The following is an 18340-nucleotide window of genomic DNA, read 5'->3' as shown; positions in this document are numbered from 1 at the left end:
CAACTCAGCATCAATGTTTTGACATGATATTGCCCTATAGCCATCAACTCGTTTCAACTGTTGCTGACGGATAGGTCTAGGTTTAGAGCAGTTTAAACTTGAATGTATTGTCAGTGTTTATTCAATCTGTTTCACCTTCAATATTGGAGTAGTTGTTTTTTTCTCTGCAGTGTCAGCTGCAACCTAGTAGGCCTATTACTGTGTGCGTGTAATATGTGTGTAATGTGTATGCACGTGCGTTTTTATTAAGAAACCATAACTCAATCTTATCAAGTATCACTATTACTAAGTATTTAATAAGAGTCAATAGAGGACCTTCATGTTATATCTTTCAGTCTGTATATAGCTACGTTCCCCTATAAGCCCCCGGGCCTGTATATAGCTACGTTCCCCTATAAGCCCCCGGGCCTGTATATAGCTACGTTCCCCTATAAGCCCCCGGGCCTGTATATAGCTACGTTCCCCTATAAGCCCCCGGGCCTGTATATAGCTACGTTCCCCTATAAGCCCCCGGGCCTGTATATAGCTACGTTCCCCTATAAGCCCCCGGGCCTGTATATAGCTACGTTCCCCTATAAGCCCCCGGGCCTGTATATAGCTACGTTCCCCTATAAGCCCCCGGGCCTGTATATAGCTACGTTCCCCTATAAGCCCCCGGGCCTGTATATAGCTACGTTCCCCTATAAGTCCCCGGGCCTGTATATAGCTACGTTCCCCTATAAGCCCCCGGGCCTGTATATAGCTACGTTCCCCTATAAGCCCCCGGGCCTGTATATAGCTACGTTCCCCTATAAGCCCCCGGGCCTGTATATAGCTACGTTCCCCTATAAGCCCCCAGGCCTGTATATAGCTACGTTCCCCTATAAGCCCCCGGGCCTGTATATAGCTACATTCCCCTATAAGTCCCCGGGCCTGCATATAGCTACGTTTCCCTATAAGCCCCCGGGCCTGTATATAGCTACCTTGCCCTATAGCCCCCAGGCCTGTATATAGCTACCTTGCCCTATAGCCCCAGGCCTGTATATAGCTACCTTGCCCTATAGCCCCCAGGCCTGTATATGAACATTAATAGTAACACACGGTCACTAGTCACTAGTCTGTAAGAGGCCTCTTTGTACTCTTTCTTTCAATTCTCTCTCTCTCTCTCTTTTTCTCTGTTCCTCTCTCAATTCAATTCAAGGGGCTTTATTGGCATGGGAAACATATGTTTACATTGCCAAAGCAAGTGAAATGGATAAACAAAAGTGAACAGTAAATATTACACTCACAAAGTTCCAAAAGAATAAAGACATTTCAAATGTTATGTTACGTCTATATACAGTGTTGTAACGATTTGTAAATAGTTAAAGTACAAAAGGGAAAATAAATGTATTTACAATGGTGTTTGTTCTTCACTGGTTGCCCTTTTCTTGTGGCAACAGGTCACAAATCTTGCTGCTGTGATGGCACACTGTGGTATTTCACCCAATATATATGGGAGTTTATCAACATTGGATTTGTTTTCAAAATCTTTGTGGATCTGTGTAATCTGAGTCAAATATGTGTCTCTAATATGGTCATACATTTGGCAGGAGGTTAGGAAATGCAGCTCAGTTTCCACCTCATTTTGTTGGCAGTGTGCACATAGCCTGTCTTCTCTTGAGAGCCAGGTCTGCCTACAGCGACCTTTTGCAATAGCAAGGCTATGCCCGCTGAGTCTGTACATAGTCAAAGCTTTCTCTGTATCTCTCTCTCTCTCCTGTTTCTCTCTCTTTCTCGTGGGTCCATCAGTGTACCATGCTCTATTATTATGTGTGGTTATGACTGATGGTGTCAGATGGTGTTAAATGGTGTCCGATGGTGTCAGATGGTGGTAGACAGTGTTAGATGGTGGTAGATGGTGTTAAATGGTGTCAGATGGTGGTAGACAGTGTCAGATGGTGGTAGACAGTGTCAGATGGTGGTAGACAGTGTCAGATGGTGGTAGATGGTGGTAGACGGTGTTAAATGGTGTCAGATGGTGGTAGATGGTGTTAGATGGTGGTAGATGGTGTCAGATGGTGGTAGATGGTGTCAGATGGTGGTAGACGGTGTTAAATGGTGTCAGATGGTGGTAGACGGTGTTAAATGGTGTCAGATGGTGGTAGACGGTGTTAAATGGTGTCAGATGGTGGTAGACGGTGTTAAATGGTGTCAGATGGTGTTAAATGGTGGTAGAAGGTGTCAGAGGGTGTTAAATGGTGTCAGATGGTGGTAGACGGTGTTAAATGGTGTCAGATGGTGGTAGACGGTGTTAAATGGTGTCAGATGGTGGTAGACGGTGTTAAATGGTGTCAGATGGTGGTAGACGGTGTTAAATGGTGTTAGATGGTGGTAGACAGTGTCAGATGGTGGTAGACGGTGTTACATGGTGTCAGATGGTGGTAGACGATGTCAGATGGTGGTAGACAGTGTCAGATGGTGGTAGACGGTGTTAAATGGTGTCAGATGGTGGTAGACGGTGTTAAATGGTGTTAGATGGTGGTAGACAGTGTCAGATGGTGGTAGACGGTGTTACATGGTGTCAGATGGTGGTAGACGATGTCAGATGGTGGTAGACAGTGTCAGATGGTGTTAAATGGTGTCAGATGGTGGTAGACAGTGTCAGATGGTGTTAAATGGTGTCAGATGGTGGTAGACAGTGTCAGATGGTGGTAGACGGTGTTAAATGGTGTTAGACAGTGTCAGATGGTGGTAGACGGTGTTAAATGGTGTCAGATGGTGGTAGACGATGTCAGATGGTGGTAGACAGTGTCAGATGGTGTTAAATGGTGTCAGATGGTGGTAGATGTTAAACAGGGAGGATTGTGTAAGCATCCGCTCTGTTGGTGAGAACACACACTTTGGTACAACCACGGCTTGAGGTCGGAAAATGTGACACAACTGTGTACTACTAATAAGTCTGAAGGTTTCATAAGTACATTTATAGCAGAGCACTGCTCAATTCCTGTTTTTAAAATCATACAGATATGCATACTATACATCTTAACTGTACCCTACTTCATTTGAATTATTATTGTGTTTTATTATTGTCTTGTCAGCTAGGCATCTATGCATGTATGATTGTTGAAACTTCTTACTAATGCAGTCAGAGGATGCTGCAATGATTTGACTTTCTGATAAGCAAGGAGGATGGGCTCACTGTAATGACTCAAATGGAACGGTATCAAACAGGGCCTCTCGAGTGACGCAGCGGTCTAAGGCACTGCGGCGAGGTGCTTGAGGCGTCACTTCGATCCCAGGCTGTGTCGCAGACGGCCGTGACCGGGAGACCCATGAGGCAGCGCACAATTGGCCCAGCGTTGTCCGGGTTAGGAGAGGGTTTGGCCGGCCGGGATGTCCTTGTCCCATCGCGCTCTAGGGACTCCTTGTGGCGGGCCGGGCGCCTGCATGCTGACTTCGGTTGCCAGATGTACGGTGTTTCCTCCAACACATTGGTGGAAACAGTGAGCAGTGTGCCAAGCAGTTCGTACGGGAATATCACGAAATTGGGGAGAAAGAAAACTGATGAAACATGGAAACCAGATGTTTGACTCTGTTCCATTTGTACCTTTCCAGACATTACAATGAGCCCGTCCTCCAATAGCTCCTCCCACCAGCCTCCACACACACTGAGAGACAGGGAGCTGCTTGTCTGCACCCTGCAGCAGCAGACTCTGGACTGGGTGTGGTGGATGGATGGAGGATATGTTGTGTTATTAGGGGCCTGCAGGGTGTAGAATCAGAGAAGCTATTACAGTATAAATACAATACAACTTTATTAATCCCTGAGGGGCTGACATTAATACAATACAACTTTATTAATCCCTGAGGGGCAGACATTAATACAATACAACTTTATTAATCCCTGAGGGGTTGACATTAATACAATACAACTTTATTAATCCTGAGGGGCTGACATTAATACAATACAACTTTATTAATCCCTGAGGGGCAGACATTAATACAATACAATACAACTTTATTATTCCCTGAGGGGCAGACATTAATACAATACAACTTTATTAATCCCTGAGGGGCTGACATTAATACAATACAACTTTATTAATCCCTGAGGGGTTGACATTAATACAATACAACTTTATTAATCCTGAGGGGCTGACATTAATACAATACAACTTTATTAATCCCTGAGGGGCAGACATTAATACAATACAATACAACTTTATTAATCCCTGAGGGGCTGACATTAATACAATACAATACAATACAACTTTATTAATCCCTGAGGGGCTGACATTAATACAATACAATACAATACAACTTTATTAATCCCTGAGGGGCTGACATTAATACAATACAACTTTATTAATCCCTGAGGGGCAGACATTAATACAATACAACTTTATTAATCCCTGAGGGGCAGACATTAATACAATACAGTACAACTTTATTAATCCCTGAGGGGCTGACATTAATACAATACAATACAACTTTATTAATCCCTGAGGGGCAGACATTAATACAATACAGTACAACTTTATTAATCCCTGAGGGGCTGACATTAATACAATACAACTTTATTAATCCCAGAGGGGCTGACAGGGTGCTTCAGACAGGACAAACAGACCGTATAAAAAGTAAGGTAAAAGTGCATGGTTCAATCTAAAGAAACTACAATTCAAACTAAAAGTTGTTAATTAATGGCTAAACGATCTCTAGAATAGTCATCCTTGATGGTCCTGTTAACCAGGCGGATGGCCTTGGCCACAAACGAGGCCCTGCGCCTTTTGGGTGGAACACTTGAGACAGAGCAGGTGGCGTCCAATGGGGAGCAGTTGGAACTGTGGGTTGAGGACATGCTGTCCCCCAGGATGTCATGGGCCTTTCCTCCTGGTCCTGCTGCTCAAAGAATGAAGCCAGAGAGACCCCCGGAGGGGGATCTTAGATCAGGTGTTTCTAATGGTCTGGAGGCAGTTCATCTTCTTGACAGAGAGGCACGTGAACCAAAAACACAGAAAGAACGCTCTCGTTGAAAGAACTGTAAAAAGTTTGGGATATTGATTTGTGGAATGAGTTCAGTTTCCTGAGGAGGTATTATCTCTGGTGCATTTTCTTTTTAAAAGCGAGTTTGGGAAACGCTGGTGTAGAGGAATAAAAAGAGGGGTGACAGTAAACACCCTTGTATGGTCCTAGTTCCCTAAGTAGTGCCCGTGGGTGAAAAGTAGGACACTACGGAATAGAGTACCAGTTGAGATGAAGCCGAGGCAGGCTCCTGAGGTTAAACTGTATTATTAGTAGTATTATTTACACACTGCTGTCTGTGTACTTATTTTATATGCTGGGAACATTTTCTAGGCACACACACACACACACACACACACACACACACACACACACACACACACACACACACACACCGGGCAGGAGAACTGTTGACGTTTGGGCTTGTATAAAGTTTTGTCAGTTGATTGTGTCTCTGTCTATCTGTCTGTCTGTCTGTCTGTCTGTCTGTCTGTCTGTCTGTCTGTCTGTCTGTCTGTCTGTCTGTCTGTCTGTCTGTCTGTCTGTCTGTCTGTCTGTCTGTCTGTCTGTCTGTCTGTCTGTCTGTCTGTCTGTCTGTGTGTGTGTGCCCCTCAGTTCATGGATTTGACTGAGTTGTAATGACTGTGTCTGTACAGATGGAGAGGCCTAAAATAGTCTTCTGTGAAGAATTGACTGAGTTACAATGACTCAGTGTCTGAACAGGTCGCTACCTCTCTTTATGCGTGGCAGTGGAAAGCAAGGCGATGCAGTAGAACGTGATGTTCTGCTTTGTTCTCTAACACTGATGAGTGTGTAGACCTACTCCCTGTTAATCTCTCCTAGTGACCCTAGCGTGTGTGTGTGTGTGTGTGTGTGTGTGTGTGTGTGTGTGGTGTGTGTGTGTGTGTGTGTGTGTGTGGTGTGTGTGTGTGTGTGTGTGTGTGTGTGTGTGTGTGTGTGTGTAATGCTCTAACAGCATTCTCAGTCTATTCATCTGGTCAGACAACACTGTACTGGGCTATAACTATAACACTGTACACTATAACTATAACACTCTACACTATAACTATAACACTCTACACTATAACTATAACACTCTACACTATAACTATAACACTCTACACTATAACACTCTACACTCTACACTATAACACTCTACACTATAACTATAACACTCTACACTATAACTATAACACTCTACACTATAACTATAACACTCTACACTATAACTATAACACTCTACACTATAACTATAACACTCTACACTATAACACTCTACACTCTACACTATAACACTCTACACTATAACTATAACACTCTACACTATAACTATAACACTCTACACTCTACACTATAACACTCTACACTATAACTATAACACTCTACACTATAACTATAACACCCTCCACTCTCCACTATAACACTCTACACTATAACTATAACACTCTACACTATAACTATAACACTCTACACTATAACACTCTACACTATAACTATAACACTCTACACTATAACTATAACACTCTCCACTCTACACTATAAAATGTGATTGATTCCTGGGTTTTCTGCGCGGGGGAGAAGTGAAATGTTACAGTTTGGTTGTTATGTTTAAGGTAAATGTGTGTCTCTATTTGTTTGGAGAAATGCAGCTGCAGAAAGAGGAAAACACACATGATTTCTTTCAAAAGGACAAAAAGGTTTGAGGAAGTCCATGTCCGCTCTCTCCCTCCCTCCTCTCTCTCTCCGCTCTCTCCCTCCCTCCTCTCTCTCTCTCTCCCTCCCTCCTCTCTCTCTCCGCTCTCTCCCTCCCTCCTCTCTCTCTCTCTCCCTCCCTCCTCTCTCTCTCCGCTCTCTCCCTCCCTCCTCTCTCTCTCTCTCTGCTCTCTCTCTCCCTCCCTCCTCTCTCTCCCTCCTCTCTCTCTCTGCTCTCTCTCCCTCCCTCCTCTCTCTCTCTCTCTCTCCCTCCCTCCCTCCCTCCTCTCTCTCTCTCTCCCTCCCTCCCTCTCTCTCTGCTCTCTCCGCTCTCTCCCTCCCTCCTTCCCTCCTCTCTCTCTCTCTCTGCTCCCTCCCTCCCTCCCTCCCTCCCTCCCTCCCTCCCTCCCTCCCTCCCTCCCTCCCTCCCTCCCTCCCTCCCTCCCTCCCTCCCTCCCTCCCTCTCTCCCTCCCTCCTCTCTCTCTCTCCCTCCCTCCTCTCTCTGCTCTCTCTGCTCTCTCTCTCTCTCTCTCGCTATCAGTTCATTTGCATAATTTCCATTCAGTATTAGTGGTTGATGCTCGTACCGTTGCCTTATTTGGTGCTGCTGGCTCGTTCATTTAGTATCGTCCTGTCAACACAACATACCAGGATACTGCATGCAGAGACACCAGATGAAACCTACAGATTACCTACAGATTATACCTACAGATTATACCTACAGATTATACAGTAGGCTATATGCACGAATGCTATATAATACAGGTATTACATTATCATTTAAGTTTTTCATTTTTATACAGTTACAGTGATCTGATCTCACATACAGCTGTGTGTGTGTGTGTGCACAAGAAGGGATACACAGCTGCAGATAGCAGGCAGGAGGAAGCAGAGGCTCCTGGGTAATTATCCCACACACTTCCTGTCCCCTGGTTTCTGTCTCAACGGCAGTTATATTGACATTTTAGTCATTTAGCAGACGCTCTACCCAGAGCCACTTGCAGGAGCATTCGGAAAGTATTCAAACCTTTTGCTATGTGACTCAAAATTGAGCGCCGGTGCTTCCTGTTTCCATTGATCATCCTTGAGATGTTTCTACAACTTGATTGGAGTCCACTTGTGGTAAATTCAATTGATTGGACATGATTTGGAAAGGCACACACCTGTCTATACAAGGTCCCACAGTTGACAGTGCATGTCAGAGCAAAAACCAAGCCATGAGGTCGAAGGACTTGTCCGTAGAGCTCCGAGACATGTTTGTGTCAAGGAACAGATCTGGGGAAGGGTACTAAAACATTTCTGCAGCATTGAAGGTCCCCAAGAACACAGTGGCCTCCATCATTCTTAAATGGAAGAAGTTTGGAACCACTAAGACTCTTCCTAGAGCTGGCTGCCTGGCTAAACTGAGCAATCAGGGGAGAAGGGCCTTGGACAGGGAGGTGACCAAGAACCCGATGGTCACTATGACAGAGCTCCAGAGTTCCTCTGTGGAGATGGGAGAACCTTCCAGAAGGACAACCGTCTCTGCAGCACTCCACCAATCAGGCCTTTATGGTAGAGTGGCCAGACGGAAGCTACTCCTCAGTAAAAGGCACATGACAGCCCGCTTGGAGTTTGCAAAAAGGCACCTAAAGAATCTCAGACCATGAGAAACAAGATTCTCTGGTCTGATGAAACCAAGATTGAACTCTGGCCTGAATGTCAAGCGTCACGTCTGGAGGACACTTGGCACCATCCCTACGGTGAAGCATGGTGGTGGTGCGGGGATGTTTTTCAGTGGCAGGGACTGGGAGAATAGTCAGGATCGAGGGAAAGATGAACGAAAAAAAGGACAGAGATCCTTGATGAAAACCTACTCCAGAGCGCTCAGGACCTCAGACTGGGGTAAAGGTTCACCTTCCAACAGGACAACAACCCTAAGCACACAGCCAAGACAACGCAGGACTGGCTTCAGGACAAGTCTCTGAGTGGCCCAGCCAGAGCCCGGACTTGAACCCGATCGAACATCTCTGGAGAGACCTGAAAATAGCTGTGCAGCGTTGCTCTCCATCCAACCTGACAGAGCTTGATAGGATCTGCAGAGAAGAATGGGAGAAACTCCCCAAATACAGGTGTGCCAAGTTTGTAGCGTCATACTCAAGAAGACTCCAGGCTGTAATCGCTGCCAAAGGTGCTTCAACAAAGTACTGAGTAAAGGGTCTGGATACTTATGTAAATGTGATATTTCAGATTTTTTTTTGGAATAAATGTGCTAAAAAATCCAAACCTGTTTTTGCTTTGTCTTTATGGGGTATTGTGTGTAGATTGATTAAATTGTAATTTTTTTCCTCATCCATTTTAGAATAAGGCTTTAACGTAACAAAATGTGGGAAAAGTCAAGGGGTCTGAACACTTTCAGAATGCACTGTACATTACTGCATTCATCTTAAGATTGTTATGTGAGACAACACTGTGTGAATGGGTGTGTCTATGTGTGTCTGTCTATGTGTGAGTGTGTGTGTCTGTCAATGTGTATCTGTGTGAGTGTGTGTGTGTCTATGTGTGTCTGTGTGAGTGTGTGTGTCTGTGTGAGTGTGTGTGTCTGTCTATGTTTATCTGTGTGAGTGTGTGTGTGTGTCTGTCTATGTGTGTCTGTGTGAGTGTGTGTGTCTGTCTATGTTTATCTGTGTGAGTGTGTGTGTGTGTCTATGTGTGTGTGTGTGTGTGTGTGTGTGTGTGTGTGAGTGTGTGTCTGTCTATGTGTATCTGTGTCTATGTGTATCTGTGTCTGTGTATCTGTGTCTATGTGTATCTGTGTCTATGTGTATCTGTGTGTGTGGGTGTTTCTGTGTCTATGTGTGTGTGGGTGTTTCTGTGTCTATGTGTATCTGTGTGTGTGGGTGTTTCTGTGTCTGTGTCTATGTGTGTGTGGGTGTTTCTGTGTCTATGTGTATCTGTGTGTGTGGGTGTTTCTGTGTCTATGTGTATCTGTGTGTGTGGGTGTATCTGTGTCTATGTGTATCTGTGTGTGTGGGTGTTTCTGTGTATCTGTGTGTGTGGGTGTTTCTGTGTCTATGTGTATCTGTGTGTGTGGGTGTTTCTGTGTCTATGTGTATCTGTGTGTGTGGGTGTTTCTGTGTCTATGTGTATCTGTGTGTGTGGGTGTTTCTGTGTCTATGTGTATCTGTGTGTGTGGGTGTTTCTGTGTCTATGTGTATCTGTGTGTGTGGGTGTTTCTGTGTACTCTCCATCACTGATGTCATTTAGGCCCGAACATATTCACTTTGATCCCTCTCTCTTCCCCCTCTCTCTTCCTCCCCCCCTCTCTTCCCCCTCTCTCTTCCTCCCCCCCTCTCTTTCCCCTCTCTCTTCCTCCCCCCCCCTCTCTCTCTCCCTCTTCCCCCTCTCTCTCTATCTCTTCCCCCTCTCTCTCTATCTCTTCCCCCTCTCCCTCTTCCCCCTCTCTCTCTATCTCTTCCTCCTCTCCCTCTTCCCCCTCTCTCTCTATCTCTTCCCCCTCTCTGTCAGCCTTATGCCTTAGAGTTGACGTGTTATTTGCATGGCGTGAGCAGCGACATTTGAACATGTAAAGAGCTTGAGTCTGTCTATAGAAAGGTCATGCCTCTGTCACACCGTTCACTCACATCCATTCCTGTTTGTTAAGAGTGTAAACATTAGCTCAATATTTTGTAAATAAGGCAATGAGGTTATGACATAGAGCCACCTAATTTGTTTACACTTTAGGCAGAATGTAAACACACACACACACACACACACACACACACACACACACACACACACACACACACACACACACACACACACACACACACACACACACACACACACACACACACACACACACACTCCTAGTTTGTCACCTCCTGTGTTTACTGAGGTCACACTGTGTGTCTCTGAACAGGAAGGGACTCCATGCTGTTAGCTGGTACTTCCTCTTGTTATAGATAGCCCAATAGGAGGTCCAATTCTCTGAGTATGTCCTCAACCACCTGTTTGAGAGACTGCGTGTGAATGTGTGTCCCTGTGGGGAAAGGAACTCCATGATGATAGCTGGCAGTGGTACTTCCTCTTATTATAGCCCAATTGGAGGTTTCATTCTCTGAATAGGTCTTTAACCACCTGTTTGAGAGACTGTGTGTGTGTATGACTGATTACACTTTCTCTTAGGGACTTGAGTACAGGCCTCTAAAACGTTCCTACTTCCTGTATACCACTTCCTGTGTACCACTAAGGCCTTCTGCAGATTTCCACTATTTCCCCTAAAGGGTTGTTCTGTGTTCTCATATAGATCACTAGTGTCCTATTGATCTAGATAGAATTAACTATAGTAGTTTTATTTACTGAAGAATACATTCATTTGGTTAGTACTGACTGTGGTTACCAAACAGTTTTACTCTCCTAAAAGCTGTTTCCATTTTAGTAGTTGGATTGAATAACTGATCATTTGTAACATGTCTTTCTCCCTCTCCTCTCTCTCCCTCCATCAGAAATGGAAGAAGAGCTGGTTTGTCCTCTACCCAGCCAGTCAAAACGGCATCGCTCGCTTAGAGTTTTTCGACTGCTCAGGGGGCGGGGCCAGCGACAAACCCAACACCAAGAAACTAGACAAAAAGGTAGGTTCAAATCCCTGATTGGACAGAGGGTTGTAGGTCAAATCCCTGATTGGACAGAGTGTTGTAGGTCAAATCCCTGATTGGACGGAGGGTTGTAGGTTCAAATCCCTGATTGGACAGAGGGTTGTAGGTTCAAATCCTTGGTCAGACGTAGGGCTGGGCGACATATCGAATTCATTCGATTAATTTCAATTTATGTTTTTTGCGCGAAATTCCAAATGCCTGTATCGCATTTGAGCGTTTATGTCCGCTTGTTCTCATGTTGTCTTGCTGGTTGTCTCCTTCGCTCCTGCTGTGTCCCGTTTACACCAGAGATCTGGATATAATGAAGAGATGCACGTCTCTGTCCTAACAATGAGAGTCATTGTCCCAAAGGCAGGAAGGCAGGCAACAAGTTTAGGTCCAATATAAGCCCATAGAAACACACAGGTCATATTTTGGACAGATTTAGGTGAGAGGTTTGCGTCGCCTCTTCCTCTATGGTTTACACACACACACACACACACCAAGCCCTTCCCCCTGCCTCTCATGCCAACAAAGTTGAGAGATCACATCAACTCGCTATTTGCATTCGAGGTTTGGTCCAACAAAATGGGTTATATGGACACCAAAACACATGAAGACATTATTTCACTGTAATAGAGGAGAAGATACCTATTCAAACAATACTCTTTTTATGTCTCAACTACTCCAATTGCGCACAGAACAGACACTAGTGAACAGACACTAGTGAACAGACACTAGTGAACAGACACTAGTGAACAGACACTAGTGAACAGACACTAGTAAACAGACACTAGTAAACAAACAGACACTAGTAAACAGACACTAGTAAACAGACACTAGTGAACAGACACTAGTAAACAGACACTAGTAAAATGAGAGTATCAATGAACATTGATTCTGGAAAATGAATGCTCAGTTTGTAGCGAGCGGCATTGGGGTACCCACGTACCGTTAGCAGCATTTTAGTCAAACACTGTTATACTAGCTGTCTAGTCTGTCTTTTATACATGTGAAATAAGCATAAAACATAATTATATAACTTGTTCTCATTTTGAGAAATAAGGTAGGCCACTTGATTTCAACATCTGAACAAAGTGGACAGGTTAGCATGCTGTTCAAACAGTTGGAGACGGACAGAAATGGGTGGTCATAATAATGAAACTGTTCAACCTCGTTAGCTAGAAAATAGATCCAAGTTGGCTACACTTGAAATATAAACATTAGCAACTCACTAGCACATGGGCTTGTGCTTGACAGATTGTTTAGGAGAACTGTGTTAGTTTTCTATAATGGCTGCTACCAGAAGTTGGTCATTATTAGTGAATGTCAATTATGAGACGTGTTAGTTTTCTATAATGGCTGCTACCAGAAGTTGGTCATTATTAGTGAATGTGCATTTTGCATGGTTCTGGTTACATCTGTAACAAAAAGGGCATTTTTATAAAACAGTGATTATTGCAACAAAAAAACAGGTTCAACTACTTTGATAAAATAATTATACTTGTGGAAGGCTTATATTTAGCCTAGGTATAACTTCACAAGCCCTGAATTCATAAGATTATTACTGACTGTTTGAAATGCAGTGTATTGGACCTTTAATTATACAACGCTTATTTAGATATATGTCGTGAATCGCCCATAACTTTTAAAAACTGTAAATATGATTTTTAGGCCATATCTCCCAGCCCTAGTTGGATGGAGGGTTGTCGGTTCAAATCCCCGGATCGATGGGAAAATGTGGTAGGGGGAGGGGCTTGAGGGGTTGGGTTGAAAGTTCAAAAATAAGAATGAATTTTTCTGTCCCAAAGACAATATATGAATAATAATCTCTATCTCTCTCTCCCCTCCACTGCTCTGTCCCTCTCTCTCCTCCTCCTCCTCAGGTTATCCGTCTATCAGATTGTATCTCTATCCTCCCTGCCCTCACTGAAGCCTGTCCCAAAGACAATATGTCCGCCTTTTGTGTGGAGACCAACGACAAGACTCATGTGCTCGCTGCAGAGAGAAGCGTCAGCACAGAGTGGGTGGAGAAGATGTGTGAGATCGCCTTTGGGGTATGAGTGAAGAAACACGTTGGTCTCTCTCTCTCTCTCTCTCTCATTATTTCTCTCTCTCTCCCTCTGTTTCTGTCTGTTTGTATGTCTCTCTGTCTTTGTTATTTATTTTTTTAATCCTATTTTATAAAAAATAATATTTTTTCCCAACAGACACGGGTGCTCCTGTGCTATGTGGGTTTTCAGTACCAGATACTGAGGTCACTTCCTTAGGCCTTCTAGCCGTTTAGCCTTTTAGCCGTTTACCTTCTAGCCGTTTAGCCTTCTAGGCGTTTAGCCTTCTAGCCATTTACCTTCTAGCCATTTACCTTCTAGCCATTTACCTTCTAGCCTTCTAGCCATTTACCTTCTAGCCTTCTAGCCATTTACCTTCTAGCCTTTTAGCCCTTTAGCCTTCTAGCCGTTTAGCCTTTTAGCCGTTTACCTTCTAGCCGTTTAGCCTTTTAGCCGTTTACCTTCTAGCCTTCTAGCCTTTTAGCCGTTTACCTTCTAGCCGTTTAGCCTTTTAGCCGTTTACCTTCTAGCCATCTAGCCGTTTAGCCATCTAGCCGTTTAGCCTTCTAGGCGTTTAGCCTTCTAGCCATTTACCTTCTAGCCATTTACCTTCTAGCCTTCTAGCCATTTACCTTCTAGCCTTCTAGCCATTTACCTTCTAGCCTTTTAGCCCTTTAGCCTTCTAGCCGTTTAGCCTTCTAGCCTTTTAGCCTTCTAGCCTTTTACCTTCTAGGCGTTTAGCCTTCTAGCCGTTTAGCCTTCTAGCCATTTACCTTCTAGCCTTCTAGCCGTTTAGCCTTCTAGCCGTTTAGCCTTCTAGCCATTTACCTTCTAGCCTTTTAGCCGTTTAGCCTTCTAGCCGTTTAGCCTTCTAGCCATTTACCTTCTAGCCTTCTAGCCGTTTAGCCTTCTAGCCGTTTAGCCTTCTAGCCATTTACCTTCTAGCCTTCTAGCCGTTTAGCCTTCTAGCCGTTTAGCCTTCTAGCCATTTACCTTCTAGCCATTTAGCCTTCTAGCCATTTACCTTCTAGCCATTTAGCCTTCTAGCCATTTACCTTCTAGCCGTTTAGCCTTCTAGCCATTTACCTTCTAGCCATTTAGCCTTCTAGCCATTTAGCCTTCTAGCCATTTACCTTCTAGCCGTTTAGCCTTCTAGCCGTTTAGCCTTCTAGCCATTTACCTTCTAGCCATTTACCTTCTAGCCATTTAGCCTTCTAGCCATTTACCTTCTAGCCGTTTAGCCTTCTAGCCATTTACCTTCTAGCCATTTACCTTCTAGCCATTTACCTTCTAGCCATTTAGCCTTCTAGCCGTTTAGCCTTCTAGCCATTTACCTTCTAGCCTTCTAGCCGTTTAGCCTTCTAGCCGTTTAGCCTTCTAGCCATTTACCTTCTAGCCATTTAGCCTTCTAGCCATTTACCTTCTAGCCATTTAGCCTTCTAGCCATTTACCTTCTAGCCGTTTAGCCTTCTAGCCATTTACCTTCTAGCCATTTAGCCTTCTAGCCATTTACCTTCTAGCCGTTTAGCCTTCTAGCCGTTTAGCCTTCTAGCCATTTACCTTCTAGCCATTTACCTTCTAGCCGTTTAGCCTTCTAGCCATTTACCTTCTAGCCTTCTAGCCATTTACCTTCTAGCCATTTAGCCTTCTAGCCATTTAGCCTTCTAGCCATTTACCTTCTAGCCGTTTAGCCTTCTAGCCGTTTAGCCTTTTACCTTCTAGCCGTTTAGCCTTCTAGCCGTTTAGCCTTCTAGCCGTTTAGCCTTCTAGCCATTTAGCCTTTTACCTTCTAGCCGTTTAGCCTTCTAGCCGTTTAGCCTTCTAGCCTTTTACCTTCTAGCCATTTAGCCGTTTAGCCTTCTAGCATTGTAACGTTCCCACCCAAACTTTGAGTACAGGATGTAGGCTGGATATCAGTTAGAGATGTTCACTGAGAAGGAGAAAATGGAAGATACTCTTCAGACAGCGTGGGAGTTTAGATTCACTCAGTGTTTCTCTCTCTCTCTCTCCCTTTCTCTCTCTCTCTCCCTTTCTCTCTCTCTCTCTCTCTGTCTGTCTCTCCCTCCCTCTGTCTGTCTCTCCCTCCCTCTGTCTCGCTCTCCCTCCCTCTGTCTCTCTGTAAGGTTGTAAAATGTGTGGGAAAGTATGATTCTTATGTCAGTCTGAATTATAGCAATAACTGAATCAATTAATAATTTCTCTATCCCACCTCTCTCTCTCTCTCTCCCCACCCTCCCTCTCACCTCTCTTTCTCCCCACTCCTTATTTCTCTCTCTCTCAGGGGGTTAGTGGTAGCAGCAGTAGCGTGTCTGACTCTAACGGAAAGACTAATCTACAGATGGCTGAGAATCTCATCTATTCCAGCCGAGAAGAGGGTAAATACACACACACACACACACACACACACACACACACACACACACACACACACACACACACACACACACAGCCACTAATACCCCATGAGTTTTGTGAGTGCATTGAGCCTGTAAAAAACACTTCTGAAAACAGTGGTTATGGAGTAATCATTTCTTAGCAACGTTCATATCAACAAGACTCTGTGGAGACAAGGCGTCCATTTTGTCAGGATTAGCTTTCTTAATCAAATCACCTGAGTGTCCCAAGTTGTCAACACAGCCCCTCCCTTCCACAGACAGTGGACAGTGAGAGTCTGTCTGTTGACATGTATTTATATGGAGAAGCTGGGGGAAGGTACAGAATTTCAAGGTTTTATTATTAATTAGACTGTCTTGTAAACGTTCCCAGCTAAAAGCTGAATTGCAGTATACAGACAAAAACGAAGAAGAAGATGGAGAATGAAGTCTTAAAGTTCTGTTGAGAGGGAAAAGCATGGTTGTACAGCGTTCATCGCTATGGTGATGCAACAACTGTCACTTTCTGTTAAAGGCTGACTGACAAACCAAAAGGCCAAGGGTTAAAAAAAAAGATTTTAAACCACAAGACCTGCAGTTTTATTTGAATCTAGAATTGTTTCATTCTACTTCTAACTTCCCTTTACATTTAAATTGCTAAACAGATAGTGAAAATAGTATGGAAGGCAAGTCTTCTGAACAACACTCCTGCTTTCTCAGTCTGTGTTCTTTGTAGACTAGTTCCTGGCATTGGGTTCATCACTATCTCTAGAGGAAAGTGGAGACAACTGGAGAAAACATTCTCTCTCTCGAATGAAGGTTCGATTTATGGTTTTGTCCCTTACCCCTCCCTCTCTCCCCCTCTACAGTGAATGAGTTCTGGGTAAGTGTGCAGAGGACCGAGGCCTCAGAGCGTTGTGGTCTGTTGGGAACCTACTGGTTGAAGGCCGACAACGACAGTCTCATATTGAAGGAGTCCAAGACCAAGAGCAGTCTACTGATCTGGCCCTACAAACTACTGAGGAGATATGGACGTGACAAGGTGGGGTTATATATAAACACACACACCAGCTTTTTCCATTAGGAAAATGTGGCGCCCGACAACGCGGTCATTTGAGAAATGTACCAGACCCATATGGATTGGGTGAGTAACCCATTAGAGCGGTCCAACCACGGTGCTCAGAAAGACAGAAATAACATTTAGATTATGGGAATTCATATTAACAGAACATACAACTCCTGTAATGAAGCAGCCAAGAAAACGTCATTTTCAAACATATGCCAAAATACAATTTGTGGGAAAACCCCATTCTAAACAGAGCCCTTGATGGCAGCAGTATATAACAGAGATGAACATCTCCTTTAGAAACGTAGAAAGATGGTGAATCTGAAGATACAGCAGCTAGGATGGGTTGCTAATATGACTAGGATTGTGCTTTTGGCTTCTGGACAACGAATGAAAGAAAGTTCAAATGAAAACCAATGGAACAGGAGAGAAATGGCATATGAGGAAGTCTTTTCATAGGCAGCGCGTGACAAAAGGCCTAGCTGATTATTGAGTTGCTGCTGTCAGTGAAAAACATCTAAAATATGTGAAGATAATGTGTCTTCAGTATCATTTACAATGTTGAGACAAGAAGAAGAGAGCCTATAGCCATGTCTCTCTCCAGAATGCACACAGTTCTCCAGAATGCACACAGTTCTCCAGAATGCACACAGCTGTCTCCTGCTAATTTTTGAACATTCATTGTTTAATTTCATAACCATCATTTAGGTGTTTGTATTTATATTTTGCTGGGATGTAAACTGCCGAGGGCCCAAAAAGGTGACACTTTTTTTTGTTGTTGCACTGAAACATGTTATAAATCCCTGCTAGGAGGAAATACAGGTTTTAACTAAGATGATGATCCACATGATCAGTCTCTGTGTGTAAAATAAAAAGGGGTTCATGTGAACTCAACTCACAGCTCAAAAATGTATAGAAAGCAATCCAATGGTATTTGTTGCCTAGACTTTACTGCAAATTACACTCCTGCCTTGCGAACAAAACAAACAATAAACTAATATTGCAGTTAACCATGACAGCCTTTTTAATAGAACACTTGTAACCACACACATAAATATTGCACTTGGGGGAAAAGACATCTTAAAGTAGAAATAGAATGAAACAAACATGCATTCTATTTTTGCTCTATCATAGTGGCCTCTATAGTAGACATCGATCAAGTGCACAAGGCTACGTTTCTGCAAAAATAATGTTCACTGACTATTGAGTGCACCTGAATATAAGCCGCACCCACTGAATTAAAAAAAATATATTATTTTGAACATAAATAAGCCACACATGTCTATAAGCCGCAGGTGCCTACCGGTACATTGAAACAAATGAACTTTACACAGGCTTTAACGAAACACGGCTTGTAACAAAAATAAATAGGCTTTAACGAAACATGGCTTGTAACAAAAAAATAAAAAATGAGCAGTAAGCTTTAGTTGTCTTTTTGCACTGAGTCAATTCCTCACGCTGCTGTTTCCAACGTCTTATCATCGACTCATTAAGACCAAGCTCCCGTGCAGCAGCTCTATTTCCTTTTCCAACAGCCAGATCAATCGCCTTCAACTTGA

At 43.8% G+C, this 18340-nt stretch overlaps 1 protein-coding gene across 1 annotated transcript in view; it reads left to right on the top strand.

The window, feature by feature from the left end:
• Positions 1–18340, top strand: part of dok1b (docking protein 1b) — a 28674-nt gene that overhangs the window by 818 nt on the left and 9516 nt on the right. Inside the window, exons 2-5 of the mRNA XM_014156655.3 lie at positions 11164–11289; positions 13179–13349; positions 15625–15718; positions 16585–16757. Of these exons, the coding sequence (XP_014012130.1) occupies positions 11164–11289; positions 13179–13349; positions 15625–15718; positions 16585–16757 (564 nt within the window). The remainder of the gene's footprint in view (positions 1–11163; positions 11290–13178; positions 13350–15624; positions 15719–16584; positions 16758–18340) is intronic.

This window comes from Salmo salar, chromosome 18 (assembly GCF_965601325.2).
Source record: "Salmo salar chromosome 18, fSalSal1, whole genome shotgun sequence".
Lineage (NCBI taxonomy): Eukaryota > Metazoa > Chordata > Actinopteri > Salmoniformes > Salmonidae > Salmo > Salmo salar.
This window is presented reverse-complemented; position numbering and strand designations above follow the sequence as displayed.